The sequence below is a fragment of the Tympanuchus pallidicinctus genome, unplaced genomic scaffold, assembly GCF_026119805.1.
Source record: "Tympanuchus pallidicinctus isolate F22 unplaced genomic scaffold, pur_lepc_1.0 scaffold5, whole genome shotgun sequence".
Lineage (NCBI taxonomy): Eukaryota > Metazoa > Chordata > Aves > Galliformes > Phasianidae > Tympanuchus > Tympanuchus pallidicinctus.
The window spans coordinates 50,691,173-50,706,848 of NW_026294769.1; the positions used below are offsets into that span (position 1 = coordinate 50,691,173).

Consider the following 15,676-nt stretch of genomic DNA (forward strand, 5'->3'; position numbering starts at 1 on the left):
TTTATTTCACTGCAGAGCAATAACTTTGCTGATGCCTATTTCAAAGTATTTGAAATTTTTTTACATTTTAAGACCAAGAGAAACCATCAGATTGTCTTGTCTGTTCTATTTGCTAGAGCCCATTGTTCTCAGGGTGCCAATCTCATGAAATACTTGTCTGATTCTCCTAATTTTGCCAACTTCATTTCATCCTTCTTGTACCTTTCTGTGGTGTCTTCATGTTTGTAGGAAACCATATGACAAGTGAATGTTTCCAGCTGGATCTAGCTGATTCAGCAGCCACCTGGTTGAGCAAGTGTAAAACAAAGGATGAGAAGATGGGACCGAGGGAAGGGCTGCATCCTCCTTTAGTCATCAATATGAACTGAGACTGGCAGAACCTGGAATCTGCAAAGGTGGTAACTTTCTTCAACTACGTGGTTAAGGAACAAGGTCATCTTTCAGGTTAGGAAAAAAAAAGTATTTTAAAATAAAAAGTATAGAAATGAGAAATGATTATACGAGTAAGCATATTATCCCCTCCTGGAAGTGTGACTGCTATGCTCAGGGTCAGATCTAAAGCAATGCCACTGAAGGCTGGCCCTACCTTTGGTAACAGTGGGGAGAAGCACTGCAGGAGTTCAACCAGGGCTGACCTCTGCCCAGGGACCTTCAGGCAGCTCCCTGCTTCCAAGGCAAGAGCAGTCCTTGCTGTTTCCTGAGGATGTGCCACATTTGCTTACATGCTGTGGACTATCTTGCCTGAAATGCTTGTGCCTCATTTCAAAAAAATTGTATGGCTATGTACATGCACACATGTTTTTACAAACCCTCCCCAGTAGAAAGAAATCTTGGTATAATATGAAGACTGCAACTAAGTTTTGTGCTAATTCCTAGTCAATAAGATATCAGTGTCCTCTACTAGAGTGCAAATTAGATTCTGAGTGTTGTTCTGTTCCTTCATTTCTTGCTGTGAAGAGACAGCATACTCTTAGCCCTCCTTCCTAGAAATTATTATTGCTCAGCAAATAGCTATTCATGGAAATGGACTATTATTCTGTTATGTTGTCATTAGAGGTGGAGGGAAGAAACGACGCATTGGCAGAGAGGCAGACTTGTGTGGAATCCTATCTAAGCCATTAGCAAACAGACACTGAAAGTTTCAGTCTCTGTTGCAGTTCAGCACCTTGGTAGCTGTCTGTGTGTCTATGCTTTCAGAATAGTGTTGAGACAGCTGTAGAATCAGAGCTATGTCTTTCTGCTGTATATTAATGTCCATTGCAGTGTACTTTTATATTTGAAAAATGAGTATATGTCCAGAGGGAAAGCAAATTTTTTTCTTGTGGACAAAGAGTTTATGTGGGAGTTTTCAGGAATAAATGCTGCCTTTGTCAAAGTTATCATTTACTTAACAAGAGAAAAAATCATTTTGCTCTTTCAGAGGAGACTCAGCAAACTTCTTCCCTATTAATAGATAACACAGGCTGTGTTGCATCATGAGTAAAAGTCTATTCTAATGTAGATGAACTGGAAGAAGGACACACCTGGTGCACAACCCTGCAAACTGTCATAAATAGTCCTATTGACTTCAGATAAGTTAGTTGCATTAGTATGAATGCTCGTAAAGCAATATTACCCAAGCCTAAGGATTTTAAAATTTGAATTATGTGGAAGTTTTTCACTTCACCCTGAAATACTGTATGGAGAAATACAGGCCTGACCTAACTGTAAAGCATGCTGCTTCAAACATGGCTACTGCCTTTATTCTTCCTTAATCTACATATCTGAGCCTGCAGAGATACATTTAAAAAAATTGAAAGCTGCAGTAAATGAAGGTGAAACTTTTTCCATTAATATCATTTCCATTATCATTTCCATTCACCTCAAATTCTGCACATACATTTATATTTATATAGCTTTTCTCATATAACAAAGGCAATTATTTTCTTTAAAAATATTCTAGTAGGTAAATTTGAATGCATAGACAAAATAAAATAGTGAACTTGATTGACAATTAGCTTCTCCCTTAAAAAAAAAAAGACACTGACAACATGGTACAACACTAGCTTAGGGTTATTGGGATGACTGGGGACTAGGAGACACTGAGAAAATTGCGTTTATTCAGACTAGAGCTGAAGAGTTTAGAAGATAGAGGTTATTGCAGTGTTCTACTGCTCCATGAGTGATTATAGAGAATATGAATCTAGACTGTTCTTGGAGGTTTACAGCAAAAAGGCAAGGTATGATGTAGACAGATTGTCCAGAGAAACTATAGAATCTCCATCTTTGGAGATTCAAAACTAGACTGGACAAAGCTTTCATCAACTTGTTCTAATTTGGAAGCTGGGTCTAACCTCTATATTCTTAGCAGACATTTGTTCCAGGTTCCTTTTGGAGAGGGATTCCAACCCTGGATACTGTATGAATCTATGGTGCTATAGTAAGAATAGATTATTATAGGATTATACATTTTTGGTTTTCTCTCTTAATCGTATTTTAGTAAAAGAAGCTTTTACCTACGCTTTTTCCAAAAGTAGAATGACCCAGTAGAATCTCCTGAAGGAGAAAAGAAAGGCTTTTTCTCTGAAGAACAAATATAGTTTAATTTCTTTGTCTCTTCTCAGGAAAATAGTGTTCTAATCAACTGCATGTTCTAGTGGTGATTTAAGAATATAACAGTATGTACAAAAAAAAAAAATAAAAATGTACAACACTACAAAAATATGTACAGGGTAAAATCATTCAAGCCAGGATGATGTGACAAACTTTCCAGATATTCACAGCAGGAATCTTGGGCTTACACCTTTGCTAAGGTAGAATAATAATAATAATAATTACCACAATTACTAGACTTATTTTGTATGGGTATTAAAGAAATCCTTTTCCTTTTTCCTGCAAGTTAGAATGAGGTATGAATCTATCAAAAGCACATACTAAATGAATACTTTGTATGTGTGGTTGCCTTAGAACTGAAATAATGCTTTTCAGATCCTTACGGTACTGGAGAAATTCCTAAGAACTGAAATACACTGCATACAGAAATGTACAATCAAAAAAAAAACTTGATTTTTTTTTTAAATTGATTTTACTCACTTGGCATCTTCCTTCCCATTATTGAGCTGATGCTGCTCTTGCTGAGTTGCCTTAGCTGGTTCGGTTGATTTTTCAGTTTGTGAAGTTTGTGAAGACTTGGCTGGTTTTTCTGGAACTCCCTCTGCATTTGGAAATAAATTTTAGTTTCTAAATACCAGTTTTTAAAGAATTATGTCAGCAGTTTTAGAGGAATCAGAACATGGCTTCCATTATCTCTTCAGTGGTTGTGACACTGACTCTGACACCTGTCTTTTGAATGATTTTCAGCATAAATCCATTTCATTGTGAGTTGAACAGAACATGTTTATGCCGAGAATATCTTTTAGAATATGAAACTTACTGTGATTCTTAATCTAAATGTCTGTGTAAGTAGCTCAACAATGATCAATACACAGCAACAAGAACATGTGCAGTATAGTAGAATTATAGTGTGTACATATTTAAAAAATTGAGGACAGATAGGTCTGCTGAGATATACCTCATGAAATACAGGACGAAAAATAAAAAGCAGTATATTTGCTTAGCCATAGCAAATGCTGATGACATTATTTATGTCCCAGTGTTTGAACTGCATTGTATCTCTTGTTGCTTCAGCTGCCATGATAGCCCCGTTTGTTGATGAGTAAATTATGATTAAAGTGCATCATTACGGATGAGAGTATTTACAACCTTGGCTAGTCTACTTGGTTTTTATTACAAGAAATTTTAAAAAGAAATTTAGTAAGAAGTTTCTTTCACTTTCCTGTATGCAAATGGTATATTCTCTTGCCACTTAAGAGAACTTATGTGATCAATTCTTCCAGTTAGTCTTATTTTTTTATTTTAAATGTTCATGGTGAAAAATAATTTGAAAGCTGTCATCAGTCTGCCACTTCGCATAAAGGAGTAATAAACCCAGCCTTCATAAATATTTTAAGTAATGTGATTAAGGAGGAAAAAGCTTGGCATGAAGATATTGTAGCAAATAAATCAGGACCCTGTTGTGTATGTAGTATTTTAAATTCAAGACAGCTCAAAGGAAGTAAAACCTTGACTATTTTTGATAGATAACATAAGACTAATTTTCTGATAGCTAATCTCCTTATTTAGGCAGTTATTCATTTCAGAGGGACATGAGCAGTCACAGCAATAAACTGTTAAGCTGCCCAGCTGGAAGGTGATTGCTTCAAAGGCACTGAAACAAAATTCAGTGAAGGAGAATGGGTCAGTTTGTTTGCAGCACCAGATAACCCAAACTACCCCTATCCCACCATCTATTCAGGTCTGGGGTAAGTTTTTTTCCATGCATCTCTTCAGAACAGACATGATGTTTCTTGAGCTGAGTTTCAGATTTTACAGAATGAACAACTGTTTACAGAACCAGTCAGGCATTTATAGAGAGAATTCTTTTCTTAGTAATTAGGTTAGGAAGTGAGGATGCCCGGTGGGACTGCTACTCTTAAAGGAATTAGTGTTTCAACCAGGATCAAAGATCCAGCGTGCAGTAAGAAAATGCAAGAAATACTCAAGCCAGAGTCAGACAGAGAACTGGAGGGAAGGCAAAGAAAGCCACGTTCCCTTACATGCTGGTTGTTTTTGCCTTAGCAAGTTTAGGGGTTAATTTTCTAATAGTCTTTGGGAGAAATGTAGCAATATGAAGTATGAAGAAACAACCTGCAGGATTTGTCTTACTTATCAGCAGTAAGCTGGGAAGATTTTTGAGGGGAATTCCATTTAAAGCTCTGACATTCAATGGGATTTATAGCTTGAATTGATAATGATATCATCCCCATCTAATAGAAATGAAGATTATCTGCAGCAGTTAGTATCACAGTACCATCTTGAGGAAAATTCTATTGGAAATCTATGCTGCCGAATATTTTCTCTTGCCTGAAGGGTCCACCTGGGGATTATTGAGGAAAAAATAGAGCATGTACAGGGAGGTAAGTCCAGCAGAGGGCTGCTGCTGTTACTGTCACTGGGAAGGTTCAAGATGGGATAGAGGAATCCTCTGCCATTTAATTACACAGTTCAAATATTTCTCTTTGAGTTCTAGTAAAAAAAGACTTTTAAGATATATATAAATGTACGCCAAGAGAAGTATTTTAAAATGGATTCAGGCTTCTAATGCAGTGAATATATTTTCATAATGAAATAGTGTATTTCTCCAAGGAATTTCACTGACATCCTCCATAAGAAAACCTAGGAATAGTCCTAGTTTCAGAAAATAGAGGCATTTTGTGATGTATTTTTAACCGTTTAATTTGTGTCTCTTGTTACTGATTCAGAAAGGAACCTATTAAATTCTTCTTAACCTGTTAAAATTCTGTTGATCCCAGAGGATGTCTACAAATGATACTATTGGCTCTGTGCTTTCCTTGGCACATAAGCCTCCTGTGGTTTTGTGGTCAACATAACGTGATGTAGAAAATGAGAGGAAAAAGCAAAAATTTTCCTCTCTATCCACTGTTTCTGCTCCCTTCTGAAATTTAGCAATTTTAGTTTCCCGGTTTTTTGAAAAAAGAAAAAAGCCCATGAATTCATAAGTGACAGGAAGACTAATCTCAGCATTCCTCTGTCTCCTTGCGAATTTTCTTTATCATAGCACCTGCCTCTGAATACACCTATATTAGACAAGAATAGGAACAACTAATACACTGTAATGATGCTGAAGACCTGGCATCCACAGTATGTTTGAAGTTGTATGTCACATTGGGTCTACTGTGATCCTCAGAACTGAGTGACTATCAGCAGCTCAAGTTAAATAGGTATACTCGTGAAGTGCTTCTTCTGGTTTATTTTCATCACAGAATCACAGAATAGCTTGAGTTGGAAGAGATCTTAGACATCATCCACTTCCAACCACCTGCCGTGGCCAGGGATGCTCCTAATCAGCTCAGGCTGCCCAGGGCCCCGTCCAACCTGGCCTTGAATGCCACCAGGGGTGGGGCGTCCACAACCTCTCTGAGCAGTCTCTACCAGGACCTTGCCACCCTTTACTCTAAAGGAAACCAGTCACACAGTCCTAGAATTCTTTTTGGTGAAAAACTAAAGTGTACTGGGGAACAAGAAAGAGATGATTGACTTCAGAAGGGCATTCTTTTGAAAAATAGTACTGGTGTAGACACACTACACAGAATAATAGGCTCTTGGATGAAACAATCTGTCTGCATTGCAACACTTATGCTGTACAGGAAGACCACCAAGGAACAAAATGTAAGATTCTTGTGTACAAGCATCCCAGTTCAGAAAGATAATGGCTTCTCAGCCTGCTAAATACTCTGAAGATACTCAGTCTGAGGTCTCAGCCTACGCAGATCATTAAATGCTATCTGCACTTGGACTGATATAAAGCATTGTAATAGATGAATATTCCAAACTTCCACAAATTTTTAGAGTTCATAAATTTCCAGTACAAGCACAAAGCTTATTTGCATTAGGATTAGTATATCAGGGCCTGGCATCACTGCCAGCTGTATGTCAAGTTTTAGTTGCTTCTTTCTGTGTGAAGGTGGGAGTGTTGTCTGTGTAGTCACATTTAAAATACCCTAGATACTCTTCAATGCTTAGAGAATCTAAATCATACCCCTCTGACTTCTAACCAGTTCCAAGGGAATGCCTTTAAGGAACAATGTGTTAGTCATTTTAGAGAACATTCAGAGCACAAGAGTTGCTTTCTAAAATAGATGACAATCCATCAAATAGATGTTAAGGCTTGTGGAACAGCCAATAAACCTTCTATTGGCTTTCCATAACTTTGAACATGGTAAAGAAGTAATGAGAATGCAAAAGAAGGCAGAATTATGCCAAGGTGCAAAAATCTAAAGAAGTTTTCAAAACAGATGGATCCAGGCCTAATTTGGAAAGGGGGTTGATTTTATTTTATTTATTTCCTGTAACAGTGGAATACAGGTAGCTAAAGCTGCCACTGTGATGAGAATTAAGGAGGGCAGGCATGAAGCCCATTGATGTCATAGAATCACAGAATGGCTTAGGTTGGAAGGGACCATAACAGTCATTTAGTTCCAACCCCCTGCCATGGGCAGGGTTGCCTACCACTAGACCAGGTTGCACAGCTCCCTTGTTCTTGCTTTTACAAAGCAGTTTTTACATTCACATTTTCACATCACTGCTTTGGATAGTGCGTCTTTACAGTTTTTCCAAATTAATTTGATATTTACTTCCAAACTCACACACGTCTTTTTCCACAGGGGCACAGGGAGATTTGCCAGTGCCAGGACACATCACTCTCACTATAATCATTTTTGGCTCTTCTAGATCGTTTAGTCTTGAGCATACTTAAGTATTTGTGCAATCAAAAATCTCTGTTATGAGCCGAGCCCCTTGGAAGAGTTGCAGACTTCTCTTCGGACAATAACAATGAGAACAAAAGACTCTAAAACCCATGGATATATGTCAGCTTGTGGTCATGAGGGTTATAACAGTCCTTCAAACAGTAGATTATTTCCTTAAACAGTAAACATTTAGCATTCAGAAGTACATAGTCAATCACTGTATGCTAATTCGTCATTTTGTCTAGTTCTCAGCCCTACTCTTGTAGTTCTTCAAAGGGCGTAGACCTACAAAGGGAATTTACAAACTCTCCAGGCTTGCTGGGAAAATTCCTTCCTCAGACTAATATGGGGACAGAGGAGCTGAGCAGATTGCCTGAACAAGTACGCTATTTACTTCTATTTGAGACCCACTCTTCCCATGCAAACAGCAGCAGGAGGCTGAAGGATGGGAAAGAAGGCAACTTTGTATTAATTAAATACATTGTCATTTAGAATCTTCTATGAATAAATTTTAGTGATTTTAACAAATATATGGATATTTTAAAATATATTGATGTTTACAACACACTACATGCTATAGGCTTAGCTGTCATGCTATATATGTAATACACTCACAACATTAGTGCATATTTCTGATGCTTATTATGAGTCTTAATGTTGTCATTTTTTGTTTAAAGAATCTTTGACATTGTCACTAAAAGAAAAGTCCTGAAATTCTTTTATCTTTGATCTTTGAATTTAATGTCTGCTTGAAAACCTTACATGATTTGGTATCTGTATTCATGTGATAAGACTACTTTACTTAACAGACAAGGAACAATATTGGCAGTTTTAATAACACATGGAAATAGTTGAAGTTAGTCATTGTTTGAAACATTGCATAAAGACATGGCTAGAGGCTAACAGGAGCCTCTAACCTCATGGATAATGGTAGAGCAGTCTGCTTTTTTACTATCTTTGTGACATATTCCTTAGAAACAAAGTTCTGGGCAGTTAAAATCAGTAATTTTTGTCCTTTCATTTTTTGAAAACATTACTAATAGTTAAAAGTCTCAGAAATGCTTTTAAATGTTACCATATATAGAGAAGATTTTCTTAAATAGCAGGCATAAAGAATGGCTTTGTATTTGAAGTAGTAGAGTGGGAAATGGGAGAACTGATCTACAAAATTCCTGGGTTAATTTTTTCATAGTAATTTGCCTGATTGTCCCTGGCTCTCAGAAGTGGATCTACGTCCATGAATACTTGAAAAATGTAGCTGTAGGGTAATCAAAATGCCTAGAAACTTAAATAGAAGGGAAACCTATGGAAGAAAGAGATAAAATTCATTACTGGCATTACAAAATATATGTAATTTTCCAAGCAGAACTTTTGGAACGAACGCTCTGTGCAAGATAAAATGGTTCAGAAACTGGTGGTCTTGAAGCAAAACAGTAAGAAGTTTTTCAGTAACTTCTAATACAAATCTCATCTTCAATGGCTAATTATAATATTCTAAAAGCTTATTTTGCATGTTACTAACAGCAAAAAGAAAGATCATTTAAAGAAGCTGAGTTTGTTTTCCCAGCTTTTAGCCCTGTCATTCACATGAAAAATGGATATCTGAAAGGAATTAAAAAGTTTCACATCAGCAGGAATGGAAGCAAGCTGATTAAACATATTCAAGTTCTGGATAATCTTGAAAAAATACATTCTATCAGAATAATAGTTGTCGGTTGATTGTGTGCCAGTGAAGAGTATAAAGGATCAGAAGACAAGGAATAAGATTATTCCATAGAAGCATTTACATTGGCAGGTTTGGCTTATTGTGCTGCAGTGTGTTATGTCAAAATGTATTTAATCTTTGTTTTTTGAAATACCCTGGATTTTGATGTTCTAGGGTCTGGGTTTTATAAAATAGCTTAAGAGCCATAATTCATACCAGGCCAAGAATAGATTTTAGCTCCTGAAAAATGTTTTGATGTAAATATTTCCTGAAATCACAGTTCTTCCCTCCTACAATGTTAGGTGAGTATTTCAAGTAACTCCTAGGTTAGATCCAGCCTCTGTGTTGTAGTGACTTCTCTGTCTTCACAGGTTTTGAGTTCATTTCTGCACTGTGGCCCAACGATTAGGAAGGTTATTAAATTTCTATCCCCATCCCTCTAGTCCAGATTTATGTGGGAATTTAGGGTACTGGAATATGAGAAATTTAATTTTGAACTGCTTTATTAGGAAAGAGTCTCCAAAACATCTAGGCTAACATACAAAAAGTGGCAGCTATCAGCATCTTCTGCTGTTTTTATTTGTTTAGCCAAACATTTATCATAGAATTATGTCTATTTTCTGAACCAGATGCACAATTAAGTCATATATAGAAATATCTATGATAGCTTTAGACTGGCTTTCTCACACAGACTCTGTCAAGAATAAGGGTATGATGACTTGGGCTTTAGTGAAAACTTCGTAAATATGGCTATGAATCTGGAAAAAATCTTTGAGAGACCTGCTATTTTAGTAGAGATAGGGAGGCTGAAAGACAGAGAATTAGAATTGAGTAAAATAGTTTCTACAGTGGGAAAAGTGAAAAGGTAAATTAAAGGAGAACAGACTCTAGAAGAGCTTTATGTGTGATGATAAGAAGAGCTTAGAGATAGGGAAAGAAAAAGAACGGATTGGGAAGAATCATATAGCTGTTATCAGGACTATGGAGGATGATAAAACAGACATGCTAGCAGGTGGAGACTGTACATGACATTCTAAATAGTGTAACCATCAGCAGAGATATTGAAAAACAGTGTGTAAAACAGGTGAAGCATTTGTATAGCCAGTCAGTTATGGAAGGTGATAAGTATGAAAAAAATTATAGTGCTTGGATTCAATATCATAGATAATCTCTAAGTTTTTGAATAATATTTTGTTGAGTACATAAAGTAATACAAGGAAAAATTAAAAAATGAATCCATTATGAAATAAATCCACTTAGCACAGTGAGTTACAGAATGAGCTAATTATGCAGGAGCTATCACAAAGCAATTAGTGAGAACAGGCAACTGAAGAGGAGGCAATGAGCAGCCAGCAATGAAGCCAAAAGTAAGATATTCTGCTGAGAATGTAAATGGCCAAGTTTCAACCACTTATGCCTCCTGAGTGCAGGGGACATCACACTATGTTTTGAAGTGCTTGGAGGAAGGGAGAAGGTGGTGGCTGCTTTTGGGCATGTGAAAAGAAGGGGGTGAAGATGAGCTCTCCTCAGGATGTTGGTTTGTATTTCAGAATGGTGGAGCTGCACAAAGAGCTTGTGATTAGAGGTTTTACTGATCTGCTTCATGCTGATTAAACCAGAGAAACTACTTAGAGATCTCATAAAACCTTTTCTCTGTCTAGTTTTAATTCCACACCTTAACTGGTGTCTTTTAAATAGTTTTGGCTGAGCTGTGGCTGTACTTTTGAAAATTCTGTCCAAATACATACATACATCACAAAGTGCTGTGTCTAGTCTCTTGTCATTTGCTTGTCCACAGATATTATTTATTTTCTTTTTTAGCAGCTGACTATGGGATTTTAGACTTGTTACAAAGATTACTAAGTATTGCAGGAGACTTTATTTATTGCAGCAGCCTTGGCATGAACTGCCTCACTTTTCTTCCCTGAGACAGAGTTCCTTATGCAGTGTGGTGCCTGTGTAAGTGCTTTGGACTGTACATCCACTGTCTATCTAACTTGTTAATACCCGTATGCAAAAGAGAAGCTATCCTCTGGTTGTTTGAAAATAGGACTTTTAAACTTCCAGAGAACTGTGGATTTTAAAAACATGGAGACAAGTATCTGCACTGCTGCTACACTGTCCTACGTAAATTAGTGAAGCAGTTGTTTCTGTGCCATCACTTCTCATATTTCTCATTCAATGTATTTTGTTTAAAGTTTCATGATATGAGGAAAGGGATTGTGACACCAGCTACAATTATACAAAGTGCAAGAAGTGTTCATACAAGTTATCCTGCGATCTTTTTGAAGCGCTCTTCGCTTAGAAAGATAACTTATGGAAAGAAAGAGGACCTGAATTGTCCTCAGAAAGAAAAAGGATGAACTAGTAAAAAAACATAGATTCTGTGCTTTCCTCTGCTACTGGAGAATGGAAAAAGGAGCTGCAGACGTGGGGGGTGTGTGCAATGAATGGTTATTGCTTTACTCATCCTTACACTTAATTTTGGTAGCTGTGCAGTATTCATTCTGTGTGTTCATTTTATTTTATTTTTTACTTTTTCTTTCAGAGCTATGGTACTCTGATATAAGGTGTGCCTATTAAAATAAATAAATAAATAGGTATATGAAGGAGCAGAATAGCTATAGCCACCTGTCATAGCTCCCAGCAACCAGCTGTTCATGTTCCTCAGTAGATTTGAATATCGTGTTGGCTAATGTTTTTCTATTTTTTATTTTTTTTACATGTATGATGATGCGTTGAAATATGGAGTTTTCTTACTTAATCCAGTAAATGACTTTATTTTAAGAATTCCTAAGAAGAAATCAGGCTTACAGTAATAGAAAATAGGTTTTGTTAGATTGACTGATAAAAGTGGACAAGCCAATGGAGTTTGTGAAAAGCTTGAAAAGTTTGTTGCCTTTTTATGATAGTTGAATAGTACTCCTGCAGCAAGTCACTGGCTAGAAGTCTGTGAGAATTCAGAGTTCTTAATTTTCCCCAGAAATTAAAAACAAGGCCAGCTCCTCAGCACTTTTCAGGGGAAAAAATTTTTTTTACAGTTGTATACAGTATACATATATTTTTTTCCAGATAATCTTGGAGAACTCATGAACATTTTACTGACCTTGTTCCTTTGGTGAAGGCTCTGCCTTCTTATTGGCCTCAGTTTTCTGTGCGTCGTCTTTTTTTGTATTTTCACTCTTAAGAAAATAAACAGAAGTAGAAAATAGATGGTCATTGCTGAGAATGATAAGCATGATTTGGAGTTTAAAGCATTTGCTAGCAATTTGGCTAACCAAGTTTAACACCTACTGAGCTGTTTTCCTGAGTGCTATGTGTGTTCTTGGATCAGAATTTCCAGCTAGGTTCACAAAAGGACTTGGATGCTAAAACCAAAAACTGATGTCTTCACATGTGCTGCACATCCTCAGTTATGCAGTCTGGAATTCTGCTGCTGGTCCCAGAGCCTCTTTAATGTTGTCAAAGCTAGCTTGTTCAGTACTGCCACTCACAAGTTAGTTTGCATCCTTAAATTAATATATGCCATATACCTTGCTTTTAATTAGTGTTGACATTGGTCTGAGAGGTGGGAATGAGAAGTGCACAGGGATTTTTGTACGCTCACGGTACTATGTCATAGCACAGTACTAATCAATCTCATGAGCATTTACTATCCCAGACCAAATGTGTTTGCCTGTTGTTCATCATGCTAGTTAGTAATAGTAACAGTAAAGATACTGGCTACTGTAAGAGCATGGAAAATTATTTGAATTCAGGGGATTTCAGGGCTTCCTGCACTTCTTTCTCTTCTCTTCCCAAAACAATATATTTATCTGCAAAAATTAAAATATCAATGTGAGTGTAATGCTCTACAGTTACCAGATGTTATGTACCTGTCTCTTTTTCTCTTTAGAGGATATATTTTCACAAACAGAAATGTGCTAATCTTTAACTCATTCATTTGTCTACCTCTATTTTAGCAGTATCATTTTAATAGTACTATTTGGGTGTTGCACTGACGTATGGAATCGTTCTGGTGAAAAGAGTAATCCATGTCTCCAGGGAAGTCTGGATACATATTTCTTTCCTACAACAGGGTTCAGCTGTTCAAATTCAGGATTTTTCTTCTTTCAAGAAAATGTTTTATTGACACAAAAGCAGTTGACGTGAAGAGCAATACTCATAGTGGCCCAAAAGCTATTCAATCACTTTTTCTTTTTGTGAGTAATGCCATATGATGCATTGTAAGGAAGCAGAATGTGGAATAACCTTCCAGAATTGCACACAATTGTGGTTTGTTTTTTTTTTTTTTTTTTTTTTTCCTCATAAGTGAGAACTTTTGCTTTCCAGGACCTTTGTAGCTGAACCATTGTTACCTTTGCAATTTTCCCTGCAGCTCTTAGAAATTTTAAAGTGAAATGCTTTAGAAGTATTAGGACTATATCATTTTCCATCAGAAACTTTTTCTTAATTTAGTGCAGTTCTGTATCAGTTTTCCTGATGCTTTGGTCCCTCCACTAAGTGTTGTGCTCATTAATATATTCCTAAATAATTAGACCATGATAAACAAATGTAACAAAAGAATTTTTCACTGAAATTATAAAATAATAGAAATTATTCATCTAATTCTGGTGATTTTCAACACTTCTGTGTTTCCCCTGTGCTTTAAAGTCTTCATTGGATTTTTACTTACCAGAGTTCATCATTTCACAGCTTCTTTTCATAAGACTATTTTCTTTAGTTTCCTGTGAACTGCTAATACTTTACACAGCTTCTAAAAACTGGTTTGCTCTATATTCATGGCTGAGAAAGTCTTTTGTGACTGAAGAATGGAAAATGATGATGAATGTCTTTGAACTAAACAAGGATAAATTTAGATTAGACATTAAGAAAGAAGTCTTCCTGTTGAGAGTGGTAAGGCAGTTGCACAGACTGCCCAGAGAAGCTGTGGATATCCCATCCATAGACATGTTCAAGACAAGGTTGGATGGGGCTCTAGGCAGCCTGATCTAATGGAATGGGATTTGAAAGTAGATGATCCTTAAGACCACTTCCAACCCAAACCATTCTGTAATACAATGATGCCATTTTGAGTTGATGGGAATATGGACTTGCCTGCTCAAAAAATTGTTTTTTCTATGTTTATAACAATCAGAAATGAAATTTGAGTAGCAATTGGATTAAACTGCATCTCTTGTTGAGGCTGTACAAAACTATTAGCTTCAGAAGAATGCAAGTTCTAAGAAATTATTCAAATTATCATTTATCAATGTTTCTTTTGATAAGGTAAAATTTTTGGAACTTATGTATATGTAAATTTATACTCACAGAATTTAAATCAGCTGTTGTATATGCTAGACTACAGCAAACATGTTAAAAAGGCACTTAATTATATTTAGCCTTCTAATGACTTTTTTTTTAAATTGTTTTATCAATTCTGAATTCAGATTAATAGCTTAGACTGATACTAAATAACCAGTTTCACAGTCCTAACTATTTGGTTTAATCCTAAATTGTTATCATTTTGCTTGTGAAGTTGTAATTATGTCGAGATAAGAGAAATAAACAAAAGAAAAAAAACAAACACTCAAAACACTTACTGACATTATTGGTAGAAGACTTACAGATATAAAATATTCCAAAGGTAAAAAAAAGGAAGAGTATTCTGCTTTTTTAAAAATATTCCATTAATTGATATGAAAAGAATGAGTCAATTTTTATAGCAAAGAACTGCTAAAATAATGTAGGCTAAAATGGCTTGCTGTATTTTTGAAATTGAATTATATTAGTAAAGGCAAGCCAAATGAAATATATATTTTAAAGAAGGTTAGTAAATTACTTTATCTTTCACAAAACAGTTGAAAAGCAGGTTGATGTACACTTGTATGCCACTCCACTATTCAGAATACATATACTGACATTTTCTGCTTGCAGGGAACAAAGTGAAGAGAAATACATCAGCACAACAGAAGTGATCATAATAATGCTTCTCATTGCCTGTTTGCAATGTTAGGATAATTCTATTTGACAAGTAATTTGCTAAAGGAGGAAGTCTTTCTTCATAAAGAAGAGGTGGGAAAGAAGAGAGGAATAAAGGCATTATTTTGCAAAACCAAAGAAATGCCTTTATTCCTCTCTTCTTTCCCACCTCTTCTTTATGAAGAAAGATCAATATGCTCTTAAGTAAATCTGTTTAAATATAAATACTCCCCAACCAAAAGGTTATATTATTGAGTCTATAAACAATACACTATACCTGGTCTGTAGACGGCTTGGATGGTGGAGGAATGCCTTCATTTTCACTGTCTGATTGCTCAGGTGATAATTTTGTTCTGGAAAACACTCCTTTTAGTCTTTTAAACATCTTGCCCATTCAGCTGTCCTGAAGCCTCTATAAGTCTTTTACTGCGAGTAGGTAGTAACATATGCTCTCTTGCTGTCAGTAATCAAGCCAATTAAATTCTTAATCAGGTTAGCTCTGATTAATGCCTTAATGAAATTCCTTTTACAGTCTGTTCTAGCCATGGCTTTTGCTCACCACTTATATTTATCTTTTATGTTATTTATGTTATGTTTATGTGCAATTTTAGGGGATTAAATTGGCTTATGTGGGAAACTTTAATCATTGTGTATTTGTAGACTG

General features: G+C 36.0%; 1 protein-coding gene across 1 annotated transcript in view; it reads right to left on the bottom strand.

Annotated features, from left to right (window-relative positions):
* Positions 1 to 15,397, bottom strand: part of CNGB3 (cyclic nucleotide gated channel subunit beta 3) — a 55,645-nt gene extending 40,248 nt beyond the window's left edge. The window contains exons 1-3 of the mRNA XM_052704647.1: positions 15,290 to 15,397; positions 12,158 to 12,233; positions 3,073 to 3,193 (exon numbers count right to left, since the gene is read on the bottom strand). Of these exons, the coding sequence (XP_052560607.1) occupies positions 3,073 to 3,193; positions 12,158 to 12,233; positions 15,290 to 15,397 (305 nt within the window). The remainder of the gene's footprint in view (positions 1 to 3,072; positions 3,194 to 12,157; positions 12,234 to 15,289) is intronic.
* Between the last annotated feature and the right edge of the window lie 279 nt (positions 15,398 to 15,676).